General features: G+C 39.3%; 1 protein-coding gene across 4 annotated transcripts in view; it reads left to right on the top strand.

Annotated features, from left to right (window-relative positions):
• LOC123513881 (prolactin regulatory element-binding protein-like) overlaps window positions 1-17,836 on the top strand; it is an 81,735-nt gene that overhangs the window by 54,742 nt on the left and 9,157 nt on the right. For 3 of the 4 annotated variants that reach the window (XM_045271330.1, XM_045271326.1, XM_045271327.1), the window contains one exon: window positions 5,239-5,401. The exons of the other annotated variant lie outside the window; for it this stretch is intronic. In XM_045271330.1, the coding sequence (XP_045127265.1) occupies window positions 5,239-5,401 (163 nt within the window). The remainder of the gene's footprint in view (window positions 1-5,238; window positions 5,402-17,836) is intronic. 4 annotated transcript variants of the gene reach the window in all.

Raw genomic sequence — 17,836 nt, 5'->3', positions numbered from 1 at the left:
TCCTATTTTCTGGCAGGCTGGCTTGGATATCTCACAGGATTGGGATCTGTCAGCTTTGTTTCGGGGGTTTTGCCAAGTTGGCTCCTCCCCGTTCACCATGCATTCCTGTGTGGAATTTGTCTTTAGTTTTACGTTCACTAATGAAGTCCTCTTATGAGCCTCTTTGTTTGGCTTCATTGAGGGATGTTGCACTAAAGTCTTTTCTTTTAGCTTTAGCATCTGCTTGCCAAGTTAGCAACTGCATGGGGTTTAAGCGGAAGTTCGTTACTCTAAGGGTTGGGCTTCTATGACATCTCTAGCCCCAGATTTTCTAGTAAAGACTCAACTCCCAGGTGATGAATCTCATTCCAACTTCACCATTCCTGCTCTTACAGAGTACATTGGCAACTCAGAAAGGGACAGGCTTTTATGCCCAGTCAGAGCCATCAGGGAGTACCTTCGTCGGACCAGAGATTGTCTTTCTACATGCTCCTGCCTTTTTGTGACAGTTCCTGAGCCTCAATGTGTGGTGCACCCTCATACTGTTTCTTACTGGATATGTCAGGTTATCCAACGTGCACATGAGGATGTTCCTGAGGAGGACATGCGCTTGGTTCGGGTGAAGGCACATGAAGTTAGAGCAGTGGCAACGAGTGCCTTGTTCTAGAAGATTCATAGTATTCCTGCTATTCTTCGGGCAGGAACCTGGAAGAGTATGTCCACTTTTGCTTCTTTTTATCTTAGGGATATTACTCATCAGTATTTGGATACCTTTACTCTGGACCCTGTTGTGTCGGCTCTCAGGGTAATTCAATAATTTTTCTTTTGGGTTTCTTATACATATGGTTCTAGGTATGTTCTGTGTGGGGTTCAGGGTCATTGGACTGTTCTCGTGGCGAGATTTGTGATGCTCTCACTCCTCTGGATGCGAGTGCTGCACCCACCTCAGGATATGGCCTTCGCCTTGTAAGTTTTGGGGAATGAAAGTTGTTTTTAGGGGTGAGGTCATCTTTCCTCCTATACTTGGGATTCAGTTCTTAAGTAATAATTAATAATTATGGGTGGTAGTACAGGTAACTTGATTTATGCGATAGATGCGTTCCAAGAGGCATCGCGTATATCAAAATTCGTGTAAAACAAACATGTAATTCTCACAAGAAACAATAGATAATAGGGGATGTGGGATGTGGTCCAAAAGAATTTGTACAAAATACTCTATTTATTTGGCTAAATTAACATGTTTTTATTATTTACCATTCTAAATACTATAAGTGTGTTTAAAGTAAAGGGAAAAGCAAGAAATAATAAAAGAAAGCAAAAAATAATAAGAGAAAACAACAAAACAAAGAATACATAAACCCAACACTCACTGTGTCACTGCCTTCACCACTCACACCAGTCAGTCACCATCTTCCTCTAAGCTTTTCCACTTTATCAAAAATCCACTTATCAAAAATAACCCTACATGCAAAAGAAGATGGAGGACGTTTTAGGGCCATCTTGGTGAATTATAGGCAGATTAAAGAGATTCCATCTGTACTCAGTGCTGGCAGGCTGCAAATGAAGGACGAAAAGAGCGGAGCTCCCACCTATCGGCCAGCTGCGCAACTCTCTGGCACGCAGTTTGAAATTGCGTCTGGTGCTCAGTTTGAAAATGCAGTTGAGCCAAATTTCGTATAAGCAAACTGATCGCGTAGATTAAATTAATTATAATATTTTTTCGGTTATGTAATAACAAAATGCATAAATTAAACACACGTAAATCGAGTTACCTGTATATGTAATAATGAATAGGTTTTTTTTTTATGTAAAATCCATTTATATCTACAGTAAGCTCCCGCACTTGGCGAATCTCAGCTTGGCGAAATTCACTTTTGGTGGTAAAGTGGCCATGGACCACCGAGTGCATGCTTATCAATTTGAATTCAAACTTGGCGACTGCACGGCGAACCACGCGGCTCCCTGGTAACGTCAGACCTCTCTCTAAACCTATCAGAATGCAGTGTGAGAGTCCCCTTCAACCATTTTGTTTGTGCTACCCTCTGTTCTGCTAGTGTGGGAACGAATTCTGGCAATTTACCGCCAACATGGCCTCTACCAGTACAACAGGTGGCACTGGTGGGGGTAAGGACAATGGTGGTGGCGGCAAGGATGAAAGTGGGTGAGGGAAACGGGTGGGAAAACGGGAGTTATAGCCTTTATATCATGTCTTATTAGCTTTATTTTTTGTTTATTGGTCTGTTTTGTACATGTGTTCTAATATGTGAAGGCAAAAGATTTTATTTTAGCTTGAAAGATGGTATTTTAGGGGTCCAAAGATGGACTCTGGCAATGACCAAAGACTGATTGAGGCATTTTTTAGGCAATTTGTATTGTATAAAGAACTTGTGCTTGGTGAAATTCGCATTTGGCAGTAGTTTTGCCAGACTAATTAATCCGCCAAGTGGAGGGGCTTACTGTACATACTTACCCATAATTATTGATTATAATTGAGTTTCCCTTCCTCCCTCCCTCTATAACCTTTTAGTCTAGAGTCAAATGAGGGAATCAGCCTGATGGGTGGTACGTGGGAGTAGAAAATAGGTGTCTTCTCAAAGAAAACAAAAAAGGGCACCTCAAATATTTCTTTAGTTTCTTTTTTCAAGCTGTTAGACATGGTGTAAGTTTGCTGTGGGAATGGGTTTTAAACAATAATTAATAATTATGGGAAAGTATGTAGATGAAAATGGATTTTACATTAAAAAAAGCCTATATTCCACATCCAATAAAGCTCTTACTTACATATTATAGTGGCTGAACAGTGAGCTTGCAGGGCAAGTTGGGGGTCATGAGCCAGCGTCACAATATTATCCCTTGCATGAGGCAATGCCTGCTACACTGCATTCTTTATGTCATCTTTACATTTCACCATGTTTTGCACTGTGGATTCAGTATCAGAGTAAAATCTGTCTACTTCCTTCACGGAGGTTCTCCCCTGCCTCAACCTAGGCTATGATGTCTAGTTTCTTTTTAAGCAAAAATCTTTTAGCTTTCTTGATAAGCTTACTGTCCTTCACTATACCTGTAACACCCTTCTCTTTTGTATTTTTGGAAGGATCCATATTCTTAAACCTAGAAAGATTACAAATATTATGTATCACCAACCTACAAAGGTAAAAAATATAATGCTTAGCAAACGTGAAATATGAAACCGCAACACACACAAGCTAGAACAGTGTGGCTGAACCAGAACATAAATATGGTGTTGAACAGTCTCCTTGGTTCTTTGTTATGTAATGTTTAATTTATATATTTTGACAATTATTATTCTTATTAAAATCTCATTTCTTAATTATTTTTAATTTATTTTATTGTTTTGAGCAGAAATAAATCATTCTTCAACAAATATATTTTGTTCTCAAATGAAAGTTTCTTTCACCAAGTGCACATAAAGTTAGAAATTTTGCACATAAAGTCAGAAATTTTGCACATTGTATGAGTGATGGAAGCAAAGTGAAGGTGCATATAAAGCCAAAAATGCATTAACTGAGTTGCACACTAAAAGAGGACCTCTTTATAAGGATTTGCAACAATTTCGTCATTTTATTCACTTAATAATAGAAAATAATTCCACTATTGTAACAAAGTCACGATTAAAAGCATGAAATCAGGCAACACCCACATCAAGGACGGATAGATGCAATATGTCACTACCTACCACTAGTTAATTCATTTATTTCACACCGTGTGTTTGATACTGGTTCTTTTCAGTGTACCACACAATATGTAAACTTAAATCTTTATAAATAGTGCCCACTTCCATACTCTAAAACATCTCATTATTCAGTTTTAGTTGAAATGTAACTCCTTTCTGATGTTATTTGTCGGGTTTGATTGGGTTGCTACACGCTGATTGCCTGGAAAACTTTTGCCAAATGGAAGCAAAGGCAAAGCAAACATTTGGGAGAAGTGTTTGGAAGTTTTTGCTATAATTTGACTCCGTTTGAGTCCATTTGTCACCAGCTGTGCCACTACTGAAAAATACTTTTCATGTCAAGTTTCTTTTCAGTGTTTTATTACTACTGTGGTTGATGGTCTCTGTCCTACTAAATCTATTAACAGTGGTGTTCCTCAGAGTTCTGTTGTCTCTCACTCTTCCTATTAGTCATCAATGATTTAAACCAAACTACTTGTGCTATCCATTCCTACACTGATGGTACCACTGCATTTTTCCATGCCTTTTCATAGACAACCAACCCTTCAGGAAGTAAACATATCATGTCACAGACTTCTGATCTCTCCTAAATTTCTGATTGGGGCAGAGCAAACTTATTGTTGTTCAGTGCCTCCAAAACTCAATTCCTCAATGTATTAACTTGAAACATTCTTACTGACAACTGTCCCCTCTTCTTTAATGACACAACTATCCCCGCTCTTCTACACTGAATATTCTTGATCTGTCCTGTACTTATAATCTAAACTGGAAATTTCACTTCTCATCTCCAGATAGCACAGCTTCTAGAAAGTTAAGGGTTCTAGGTTGTTTCCACCAGTTTTTCTCCTCCACAAACTGATAACTCTGTACAGGAGCTGTACTGAAGCTTTATTTGTTTATGTGTGGAGTATTCTTCATGCTTCACTCAGTCAATCAAAAGCATTTTTTTTGTCTTATCAACTTTCACCTCTGACTGACTGTCTACAGCCCCTTTTGGCTGTGTTGCATCTTCTACCACTATTTTCATGTTAGCTGCTCTTCTGATCTTGCTAACTGCATACCTCCCCTACTCTCACAGCCTATCATATCCTGTTTTGCCCAGATCTCTAATGCAAGAATTAACCGGTAATGTCAGTCATTCATCCATTTCTTTGGTAGACTGTGGAACTTCTGCCTGCTGTATTTCCATCTTCCTATGACTTCAACTCTTTTAAGAGGGAGATTTCAAGACTTTTATCTTGTACATTTGGCTAACTCTTTTTAACTCTATTCAATCTTTTCTTGTTGCCCTTGGCCAGTTCCCCTCCTACATAAAAAAAAAGTTATTAACAGATAAAGATACTACTCATTTTTATTGCAGATTTATTATTTCAAGCTGTGGTATATGAATATTTTATGAAGATTACTGAAGATATTGACATTATTTGAAAGTGATTTTCAGCCATTGCAATAATTATAAAAATACTTTGTTTTTATGCAGACAATTCAAATATATAAATCATAGGAAGTTTTCATATATGTGTTTTACTCTGTTGCATGCTGTTACAATGTGTACTGCATTTCAGCAACTCCTTGTGGTAGAGGAAGCCCATAGCATGTTTATAACAGGCCTAGAATGGCTGCCAACACAGAACAAAGTATCACAGATGGTGCGTGGATACTCTGATGCATCTGTCCTCTCCATTTCATGTGATAACTCCCTCAAAATACACCACATTCCTCGACCAGGTATGTTAGTTTTTCTACCATATATCCTTTAGAGAATTAAAGATGAAACCCACAATTTGTTCAAGAAGTGCAGGAATTTGATGATGGTGACCGTTCCCACAGTGCAGTAAACTTTATTGGTAGTGTGGTTGCAAGCATTTACTAATTATTGTATGCATCACAGCCTGCAGCAGATATCTGCTTCTCATGGAGAAAGTACCTATTTGCTGATTATTAAACATTCAGGAGATAAGCATTGGAATCATAATCCAAATATCAGGCACCAAACCATGAACTGTCCATATTGATTTATTAAATACACATGCCATCCTATGGTTCAGGAAGAGTTGCCTATCATGTTGGTAGTGTTGAGGTTGTAGAGTTGATAGGTCTGAGTGGTGGTAAAGAAACAATAGGCGCAGAATATATATGGATATTCCCTGATATATGATTGTAATTAGTTTCTGAAAATCCAGTTGCAAAATGAATAATTGCATAGTCAACTTAATAACAAACAAGAAAAATGGTAATGTATTCCAAGACCGTTACATGTGCCCCTAAGACCCCAAAAAATCATGAAATATCACTTGCAAATACAGTTATTGTATAAAGTAATGAGAAACGTTACATTATATTATATATATATATATATATATATATATATATATATATATATATATATATATATATATATATATATATATATATATATACACACACACAAAGAAGGTGAGAAAAATTTGTACCAATAAGACAACAGAGAAGTTGGAAAGCAGGACTGGTTTAACGATAGATGTGAAAAGGCTAGAACAAGAAAAGAGGATGCATGGAAGAGGTGGAGAAGGAAAAGACGGATTAAGCAGTGGGAAAGTTACAAAAGAGCAAGAAATGAATATGTGTTGATTAGAAGAGAAGAAAGGAAGAAACAAGAAAAGGATATAATTGATAAATGTAAAGACCAACCAAGGCTTTTTTACAGACATGTGAACAACAACATCAAAAATAGAGAAAGTATTGAAAGTTTAGAAGTAAATGGAGTATACAGTGAAGATCCCAGGAAATGGCAGAGGCTATGAATGGATGCTTTCGGAAGGTATTCACAAAGGAGACTGCTTTTGACAAACCACTGGTAATGGAACAGAAAGGGATTATGAAGGAGTTTCAAGTAACGGTGGAGGAGATCAAGAACATGATGGGGAGTTTAGAAGTGAGAAAAGCTGTGGGACCTGATGGGGTATCAGGATGGATTTTAAGAGAATGCAGGAGCAATTGGCAGAAAAAGTTTGTGAAGTAATTGATGCCTCATTAAGGGAAGGCGTAGTGCCCCAAGACTGGAAAAGAGCTAACATTGTCCCAATCTATAAATCAGGTAACAAGAGAGACCCATTGAACTATAGACCAGTGTCACTTACAAGTGTGGTAGCTAAGATGTGTGAGAGGGTGGTGAAGACTAGATGGACAGACTTCTTGGAGAAAAATGACATACTTTGTGAGTGTCAATTTGGTTTTAGGAAAGGGCGTTCATGCACGACAAACCTGATATGTTACTATTCGAGGGTGATAGATGTAATACAGGAAAGAGATGGTTGGGCTGATGGAATATATCTGGATTTAAAAAAGGCCTTTGATAAGGTACCACACCAGAGACTGATCTGGAAACTTGAAATGGTAGGAGGAGTGCATGGCAGTTTACTAAAATGGATGGAAGACTTTTTGGTAGGAAGAGAAATGAGAACAATAATTAAGGACAGACCATCAGAATGGGGATTGGTGGAGAGTGGAGTTCCACAGGGATCAGTGTTGGCACCAGTAATGTTCGCAGTCTACATAAATGACATGGTGGATGGGGTGTCCAGTTATGTGAGCCTATTTGCAGACGATGCAAAATTGTTACGAAAAGTGAGATGTGACAAAGATTGCGAACTACTCCAGGAAGACTTGGACAGAATATGGAAATGGAGCTGTACATGGCAAATGGAGTTCAACACGACAAAATGCAAGAAAATAGAGTTTGGCAAGAGTGAAAGAAGAATCAGGAGTATGTACAAGATAGGAAATGAAGACATAAAACCAGTCATGAAGAAAAAGACCTTGGGGTGACAATTACCAATGACCTATCGCCAGAGAGACATATAAACAAAATAATTGGAGAAGTATTGAACTTATTGAGGAACATAAGAGTGGCGTTCGTATATCTAGATGAAGAAATGATGAAGAAAATAATTACTGCAATGATAAGACCGAGGCTTGAATATGCAACAATACAGTGGGCTCGAACTTAAAGAAACACATAAGGAAACTAGAGAAAGTACAGAGGGCTGCAACAAAATGGTGCCTGACTTAAGAGATTTGACTTATGAAGACAGACTGAAAAGAATGCAACTTCCAACCCTGGAAAACAGAAGAGAAAGGGGAGACCTGATAGCAATATACAGAGTGATGATTGGCATGGAAAAATGGATAGGGAAGATCTGTGTATGTGGAATGGAAGAATGTCGAGAGGGCATGGGAAAAACTAAAATGGCCACTTATAGGAGAGATGTGAAAAATATAGCTTCCCTCATAGAAGGGTGGAAGCATGGAATAGTTTAGACGTGGAAGTGGTCAACGCAAGGAATATTCATGATTTTAAGAAAAAGCTGGACATTAATAGATATGGAGACGGGACAACACGAGCATAGCTCTTTTCCGTATGTTACAATTAGGTAAATACAATTAGGTAAATACACACACACACACACACACACACACACACACACACACACACACACACACACACACACACACACACACACACACACACACAGTGTAGTGGTTAGCACGCTAGACTCACAATCGAGAGGCCGGGTTCGAGTCCCGGCGAGGCAAAAGGTAAGCCTTTTAATGTGTGGCCCCTGTTCACCTAGCAGTAAATAAGTACGGGATGTAACTCGAGGGGTTGTGACCTCGCTTTCCCGGTGTGTGGAGTGTGTTGTGGTCTCAGTCCTACCCGAAGATCGGTCTATGAGCTCTGAGCTCGCTCCGTAATGGGGAAGACTGGCTGGGTGACCAGCAGACGACCAAGGTGAATTACACACACACACACTCACACAGGATTTGCAGGAGAAATGGAATAAGTTTATCAAGATATATAATATTGCAGTGGAGAAGTATTTACCAAAGGGAAGAGTAAACTGTCAAAAAGTGAAGGAGTGGTACAATGCTATATGTGAAAGGCCTAAACAGTGCAAGGCTAATGCATAGAATAGATGGAGGAAAATGCGAATGCAAAGTAGATGGAAAGATTATGTCGATGCTAGAAATGAATGTGTGAGGATTATGAGGGTTGAAAAACAGAACTATTAGAAGAATATAATGGACAAATGTAAAAGTAACCAAAACTGTTTTATAGACATATAAATGGAAAAATGAAGAAACGAGAGGGTATAACTGGCCTGAGGGTTGATGGAAAACTATATGAAGAAGTACAAGAAAAAGCTGAGGTGATGAATGAAAGGTTTCAAACAGTCTTTACTGAAGAAGGAGATTTTGACTTATTTTTTTTTTTTTTTTTTTTTTTTTACATTACAAGGGCACTGGCCAAGGGAAAACAAAGTGTTGGAAAAAAAAATCCCGCTGGTTGCCAGGCCCTGTTAAGAGGAAAGTAGGAGAAAGAAAAACAAAAAATCTAAAAGGAGGGTCCAGTTAACGTAAGAGGTGTCTTGACACTCCTCTTTTGAAAGAGTTTAAGTCATAGGCAGGTGGAAATACAGACACAGGTAGAGAGTTCCAGAGTTTACCAGTGTAGGGAATGAAGGAGTGAAGATACTGGTTAACTCTTGCATTAGGAAGATGGACAGAATAGGGATGAGAAGAAGTAGAGAGTCTTGTGCAGCGAGGCCGCAGGAGGGGAAGGCATGCAGTTAGCAAGTTCAGAAGAGCAGACAGCATGAAAACAGCGGTAGAAGACAGATAAAGATGCAACATTGCGGCGGTGACTTAAAGAATCAAGACAGTCAGTTAGAGGAGAAGAGTTGATAAGACGAAAAGCTTTAGATTCCACCTTGTTTAGTAAAGCTGTGTGTGGATCCCCAGACATGAGAGCCATACTCCATACACGGGCGGATAAGGCCCTTGTACAGAGCAAGCAGCTGGGAGGGAGAGAAAAATGGACGAAGACGCCACAGGACACCTAACTTCTTGGAAGCTGATTTAGCAAGAGTAGAGATGTGAAATTTCCAGTTTAGATTTTTAGTGAAGGATAGACCGAGTGTGTTTAATGTAGAGGAGAGGGGAAGTTGAGTGTTATTGAAGAAGAGAGGATAGTTGTCTGGAAGGTTATGTCGAGTAGATAGTTGTAGAAATTGAGTTTTTGAGGCATTGAACAAAACCAGGTTTTCTCTGCCCCAATCAGAAACAAGTGAAAGATCAGAAGTTAGGCGTCCTATAGCATCTCGCCTTGAGTCATTTAATTGTTGTTGGGTTGGGCGTCTGTTGAACGCTGTTGAATAATGCAGGTGGTATCATCAGCATAGGAGTGGATAGGGCATTGAGTCAGATTTAGGAGATCATTGATGAATAATAGAAAGAGAGTGGGTGATAGGACAGAACCCTGTGGAACACCACTGTTGATAGTTTTAGGGAAGAACAGTGACCGTCTACTACAGCAGCAATAGAACGATCGGAAAGGAAACTGGAGATGAAGGTACAGAGAGAAGGATAGAATCCGTAGGAGGGTAGTTTAGAAATTAAAGATTTGTGCCAGACTCTATCGAAGGCTTTCGATATGTCAAGGCCGACAGCAAAGGTTTCACCGAAGTCCCTAAAAGAGGATGACCAAGATTCAGTTAGGAAAGTAAGAAGATCACCAGTAGATCTGCCTTTACGGAAACCATACTGGCAATCAGAGAGAAGGTTGTGAGCTGATAGATGCCTCATTATCTTCCTATTAAGGATAGACTCAAAGGCTTTAGAAAGGCAGGAAATCAAAGCTATAGGGCGGTAGTTAGAAGGATTGGAGTGGTCACCTTTTTTAGGGACAGGTTGAATGTGAGCAAACTTCCAGCAAGAAGGATAAATAGAAGTAGAGAGACACAGATGAAAGAGTTTGACCAGGCAGTGAGCGAGTTCGGAAGCACAGTTTTTGAGAACAACAGGAGGGACTCCATCCGGACCGTAAGCCTTCCGAGAATCAAGGCCAGAGAGGGCCAGGAAAACGTCTTTATAAAGAATTTTAATTTTAGGGATGAAGTAGTCAGAGGGTGGAGGAGTAGGAGGAATATGCCCAGAATCATCCAAAGTTGAGTTGGTAGCAAAGGTTTGAGCGAAGAGTTCAGCTTTAGAAAAGAAGAGACAGCTGTAGAGCCATCTGGATGAAGTAAAGGAGGAAAGACGAAGAAGTAAAGTTGTTAGAGATATTATTGGCTAGATGCCAGAAATCTCGAGAGGAGTTAGAATTGGAAAGACTTTGACATTTTCTATTGATGAAAGAGTTTTTAGTAAGTTGGAGAATAGATTTGGCATGATTACGGGCAGAAATATATAGGGCATGAGTTTCAGCAGTTGGATGGCTACGGAACCGTTTGTGAGCCGCCTCTCTATCATTGACAGCACGAGAACAAGCAGAGTTAAACCAAGGCTTTTTAGCTTTAGGGTTAGAGAAAGTATGAGGAATGTATAGCTCCATGCCAGAGATAATCACCTCTGTTATGCGCTCGGCACAAAGAGAAGGATCTCTGACATGAAAACAATAATCATCCCAAGGAAATCAGAATAGTACTGCCTTAGTTCCTCCCACTTAGCAGAGTTAAAATGCCAGAAGCACCTCCGCTTAGGCGGGTCCTGAGGCTGCACTGGAGTGATAGAACAGGTAACGGAAATTAGATTGTGGTCGGAGGAGCCCAACGGAGAGGAAAGTTTAACAGAGTAAGCAGAAGGGTTGGAGGTTAGGAAAAGATCAAGAATGTTGGGCGTGTCTCCAAGGCGGTCAGGAATACGGGTAGGGAACTGCACTAGCTGCTCTAGGTCATGAAGGATAGCAAAGTTGAAGGTTTGTTCACCAGGTTGGTCAGTGAAAGAAGATGAAAGCCAAAGCTGGTGGTGAACATTGAAATCCCTAAAATGGAGATCTCAGCAAAAGGAAAGTGAGATAAGATGTGCTCCACCTTGGAAGTCAAATAGTCAAAGAATTTTACATAGTCAGAGGAATTAGGTGAGAGGTATACAGCACAGATGAATTTAGTTAGAGAGTGACATTGAAGTCTTAGCCAGATGGTAGAAAATTCTGAAGATTCAAGATTGTGGGCACGAGAGCAAGTGGTGTCGTTACGCACGTATGCGCAACATCCAGCTTTGGATTGAAAATGAGGATAGAGCAAGTAGGAGGGAACAGAAAAGGGCTGCTGTCAGTAGTCACAGACAACTGTGTTTCGGTTAGGAAGAGAAGATGAGGTTTAGTAGAGGAGAGGTGGTGTTCCACAGATTGAAAATTAGAACGAAGGCCACGAATGTTGCAGAAATTGATAGTGAAAGTATTAGATGAAGTGTCAAGACACCCAAGGTCGACAGCAGAGGGCAGTCCGACCTGGGGACATTTATGGTCCCTCCCAGAGGGGACTCCGAGGCAGGGCGTGGTAAAGCCATTATTAAATTTTGATTTGAAGAGAGTGTAAAAGTGTAAGGTGTTGTAGTGTAGTGTAGGAAGTAGTAGAAGTTGTCTTTAGAGGGCAGGCTGCAGCTGCTCAATTGTATAAATGAGACCACAAAGGGAACCGGGAAGAGAGGACACGGGGAATCACTCAGTCTGCAGCACTGCCTACATCCCCGTAAGTACCTCTCCTGGAGTATTCCACCGGGCGGCAGGTGACTACTGCCTACTCCTACTTAGCAGATAATGAATTGGATGGATATAAACTAATTGGATCAGAGGTAAATCAGGAGGATGTTATGAGACTGATGGAGAATCTAGATGTAAATAAGGCACCTGGTCCAGATGGAATTTCAAATTGGATACTGAAAGAATGTTGGGAACAGTTGGCAGAGAAGATTCATAGCCTGGTGAAGACATCGTTGTTGCAAGGGAAAGTACCGAAGGACTGGAAAAGAGCAAACATTGTACCTATATATAAAGGTGGTAGTAGGGAAGACCCTTTAAATTATAGACCAGTGTCACTGACGAGTGTAGTGGGGAAGCTATGTGAGAAAATTATTAAAGAAGACGCCTGGATGGAACACCTAGAAAGCAGCAATGTGTTGACAAACTGTCAGTTTGGTTTCAGAAGAGGAAGGTCATGCTCCTCAAATTTGTTGTTGTTTTATTCAAAAGTAATAGATGCTGTACAGGAAAGGGATGGTTGGGTAGACAGTGTCTACTTAGATTTAAAAAAACAAGCTTTTGACAAGTACCACACAAAAGGCTACTATGGAAGATTAAGAACAATGGGGAAGTTGGAGGACAATTATTGGAATGGATGAAGGATTACCTTAGTGAGAAGGGAAATGAGAACAGTGATAAGAAATAGTAGTTCTTCCTGGCTAAAGGTCACTAGTGGAGTACCTCAAGGGTCAGTGTTGGGACCAGTCATGTTTGGCATTTATGTGAATGATCTGCATGAAGGAATTGAGAGTCATATCAATTTGTTTGCGGATGATGCCAAGATAATGAGGAGAGTGAAAAATGTAAATGACTGTATGAAACTGCAAGAGGACCTTGATGAAATTAGTAGATGGAGTAGAACTTGGCAAATGGAATTCAATCTGAATAAGTGGAAAGTCATGGAATTTGGAAAAAGTAATTACAAAATGGAAAATTTTTGTTTGGAAAGGTCTAAAGAGGAAGTGAATTTAGGGGTGACAATTACAGAGGGCTTAGCCCCAGACAGGCATATAAATAAAATCACGGGAGAAGTAACAAATCTGCTAAAGGAGAATTAAAATGGCCTTCTCATATTTGATGCTGATATGACGAAAAAGTTAATTAGTTCTATGATAAGACCAAGACTGGAGTATGCGGCGATTGTGTGATCCCCTCACACTAAGAAGAATATTAGAAAATTGGAGAGGGTGCAAAGGGCAGCCACCAAGTTAGTACCGGAACTGAAGGATTTGACTTATGAGGAGCGGTTGAGAAAACTGGAAATTCCAACACTTGTAAGTAGGAGAGAAAGGGAGACTTGATAGGTATTTATAAAATGGTGAATAACCTGGATAAAGTGGATGGTGACTTTAAACCGGGAAATGAGGACTACAAGGGGACATAGGAAGAAATGGAAGAAGGTGCAGTGTATAAGAGACATTAAGAAGTACAGTTTCCCTCATAGAGCTGTGGAATAGAGATGTTCTGATGCCAAAATTTTGGCCGATTTTGACACCGATACCGATACCACCTAATTGGGCCGATACCGATACTACTACTTATAGTGATTACTGCACTGGACACCAGGATGAGTTGGTGGACGGCGAGCATTATCAGATGGGAGGCTTTGTTTTGAGGGATGCTGTAAGTCTTTCTGAGAATGTTTGTGAAATAGGAGCAATTCTAGAAGCTTTTTGAAGCCATTTGCAAAGGTAAATTACTTAGTAATTGGAATGAATATCTTCTCAGTCTTCTGATTCTTGTCAATTATTTTAAATTCTTACTTCTTACTCCTTTAGCGACCATTTGGTTTTGTGCATTTTGAATTTTCATTATTAATTTTATTGACGATATTTTGGTGATCAAAAATATTTTTAAAATTATTAAAATTGTAAAACAGACACAAAATATTAGCAAAAGAAACTCATTTTGTTGTGTATGTTTCTCTTTAATTAAATCTGACATCCTTTGATATTAATTCATTAGACATTAGTAGACCAATTCAGAAAAATGAGCTTTCACCTAATCTTTTCAATTAAATAGAAAAAGTTTAGTTTATTCTAAATTTCTAGTGTATTGCTATGATCTTAAATAATTAATATGCAACAAATTATACACAATGCACATGATTACAAAACAGAATTGTCACTTTCTTAGTTATGGAATATTTACATCCTTAGGTTAACACAAGTAACTCAAAAATTAAACTTGCATTAAAATTAATATACATATATAATTCAAGCTTCCACCTATTCCAGTATGATATCTTGGAAAATGCTAGCACTAGCACTGTTAATTATAAATCAAATAAGAATATGCTGTTATTTACAATAATGCAAAATGCCTAACTATGTATATATATATATATATATATATATATATATATATATATATATATATATATATATATATATATATATATATATATATATATATATATATATATATATATATATATATATATATATATATATATATATATATATATATATACCAAATCATTTTGTTGGATTCTCAATATCTGAAGTTTGACATTCTTAGATTATAGTTAAAAAAAACATAAGCTTTTCACCTGTGTGAACTTTGTGTGGGTGGAGGAGCAGCGTCTGACTGAGAGACAGTGAGAATGCGTGGTGACTCATGACCGACCGTGTGACAGGATGCTGGAATTCAGCCTATACGTGTTTCATACATGTCCAATTTAGAGGTTGTGGCTTATTACCACAGAAAACAGTGTTCTATGACATACGGTAATCACCACCGAAACTTAATACGCCGTATTATATTAATTTGGTATCATCAATATCTTATATTGAATATATCACTAAGTAGTAAATTCCTTTTAGGAATCGGAATTATCGGCATAAAATAAGCCAATACCGATACCCAAAAAATGGGCCGATACCACCGATTCCGATACCGATACCGATGCATCGGTACATCTTTACTGTGGACACCTGGAATGGATTTGATATAGACATCATAAATGCAGTCAGTGTTCACAGTTTCAAAGCTAAGGTGGACGAAACAAGGTATAAAGACGGGTCAATATGAGCTTGCTGCCCTCCCGTAAACTACAACTAGGTAAATACAGTGGTGTCTTGGAATACGAACTTAATCCGTTCAAAATTTTGTTCTTACTTTAAAACATTCTTACTCCAAAGCATCAAAATACATGTATTCTTATGGAAGTAATTATAATTCGTTCCAAACCACGTCCCAAGACCAAAAAAATCCTATTTCCACCTAATTTCTTACCTTTTGAATACTATTACTATATATACTACTGCTATTATGCTATGACTATAAAAGATAGGAAAATAAAGCAGAAAAGTAAGCAAAATGTAATATAATGAAAATTCAACTTCTCGTGGTCAGAAACGAGCGTCATCACATCCTCATGTGACTCCATCAAGCCAGCACCGCACACTCTTATATAAGCCAATAACATTTTCTTTGATATACTGCATTCATTATGGAAAATAAATCAGGGAAGTAAGCAAATTGTAATATGAAAATTCAACTTCTTCGCCGTCAGAAACAAGCATCAACGTATCCTGGTCAAGACGGCCCTTGACCATGACAGCCCTCCCCGACGGCTCCATGTTTACCATGATGACCCCACACCAAATTTTAGATTATTGTCCTCTTTATTTCTTTCATTATGTTAACACTTTAACCGCGGATGGCAACTCAGCGTTCCTGAGATAGTGTTTTGTAGTATGGAGTGTTATAAACAATAACATATTGGTACACCGGTGTACTGTACCTTGGGCATATAGTGCATACAATATACGTATCCAGGGTGTAACACGACTTTCTGTAAATGTTGAAAGAGGTAAGAGAACATGCATTTCTAAGAAGAAAATGTTATATACACATATGCATTTTAAGGTTTTGTTTACCCGTAAGATGATTTTAAAATTTCTGAGAGGTGCGCGATAGTCCATTGTGTTTTTTATGAGGTGACGAGGACTGTTGCTGGCTTGCTGCAGCAGCCAGAGGTGCCACTTGGCTAAATACCGAATGTTTTAATATTATGTTTTGCAGTCTTACATTTAAGACAGATTGTATCAACAAGTATGCAATTTACTGATAAACATTACACGATAACATTATTGTGGTGATTAAGAGTAAGGATTCACGTACGGTACTACGTGGTACAATACCTATCACTGGGTGAGGAAGGATGGGGAGGGGTGGGGGAGAGGGAAGTGACTGATTTATTAATACAATCTGTCTTAGTATAAGATGCTCTATTAACAAGTATAATTTGAAACCATCATATGGGTAAAAAACAAACTGAGGCCGCTGTGGTAAACATGGGGCCGTTGGGGAGGGGCCGTCGTAGAGGGCTGTCATGGTCAGGGGCCGTCTTGACCATGACCCAGCGTCAACACATCCTCCTCAGCTGACTCCATCAAGCCAGCACTACGCGCTCTTATCTAAACCAATAACAATTCCAATATTGTCATGCATCATAATATGCTTCTGAACTGCTTACTTATCCACGGAAATACATGTATATCTTATATCTCACCAAGAAATACATAAAAAAAATTATAAAAATGCAGCATACTGACATAAGTGTTCTCACCATCCTCACGCTTGGCGCCCTCACACCTACACAAACATATCCTTGTAAAAGCTGATACATGATTGGCTAAGTTTCCACCATCTTGAAAACAATGGGCCAATGATAGGCCTCGATATATGACAGATAGCCTCAAGCATAAACAAATTGTGCGGCATAAAGGAGCGTGGCTTCTGAAAAGCGCCAAGATCATGCCTGAAAGGCTCTAACGTAAAAACCACAATTGTGCCTGATGGGCTATAAGGGTTAAGGCTTTTAATTCATGAGCTGGATACTCTCTTTTTCCCTCGGATCTTCTAGAATCTTCCATATGTCTGTCTGTATGTCTCTTGACCATGTGTGCTACTACGCTAGGCAATGATCTTAATAACTAAAAACACAATATTATTATCTCAGGCACTACGAAACAACAACCAAACAACTGTAAACAACTCTCCTGAGGCACTGAGGCAGCATGGTGCCCCAGCATGCAGTCAGCTGATCGCGCAGTGCTATGCGGAATCTGTTGACCGCGTTTGTTATTGTTCGCACTCCAAAGCAAAATTCGTCCTCTGATGCCAAAAAGCATGATTTTTTTGTTAGTAATCCAAGTTTTGTTGTTACATATACTAATTATCCATATGTAATTACATATGCCAGATTCCTATATGCCATTATTCCCACACTCAGCACAGAAAATCAACCAGCACCTCTATATATAGAGATCGTTCCTATAGAAGTTCCACGTCACCTCCGTGCGCATGCGTACCGGGAACCACCAGCCCAGCTGGCCAACCCTACCTCAGATCCTTTCTGTGCTCGGCACGGTGTTCACCTGTGCCTCTTCTCGCTTCTTCCTGCCTTTCTTTTGTGCCCGCTTCTTTGCCGCTTCTTTTTCTACTTCTCCCTGAGTTGCCATGGCCGCTCGGAGTTGTGTTGGATGCAAGAGGTGGTTGCCGGGCGAGGCTTTAGAGCCGCATTCCCGCTGTGTGTCTTGTCTTGACGTTCCCTCGGGGGGACGCTGGCTCTCCGGATGAGGAGGGTGCATCCT

Source organism: Portunus trituberculatus, chromosome 37 (genome assembly GCF_017591435.1).
Source record: "Portunus trituberculatus isolate SZX2019 chromosome 37, ASM1759143v1, whole genome shotgun sequence".
NCBI lineage: Eukaryota > Metazoa > Arthropoda > Malacostraca > Decapoda > Portunidae > Portunus > Portunus trituberculatus.
This window is presented reverse-complemented; position numbering and strand designations above follow the sequence as displayed.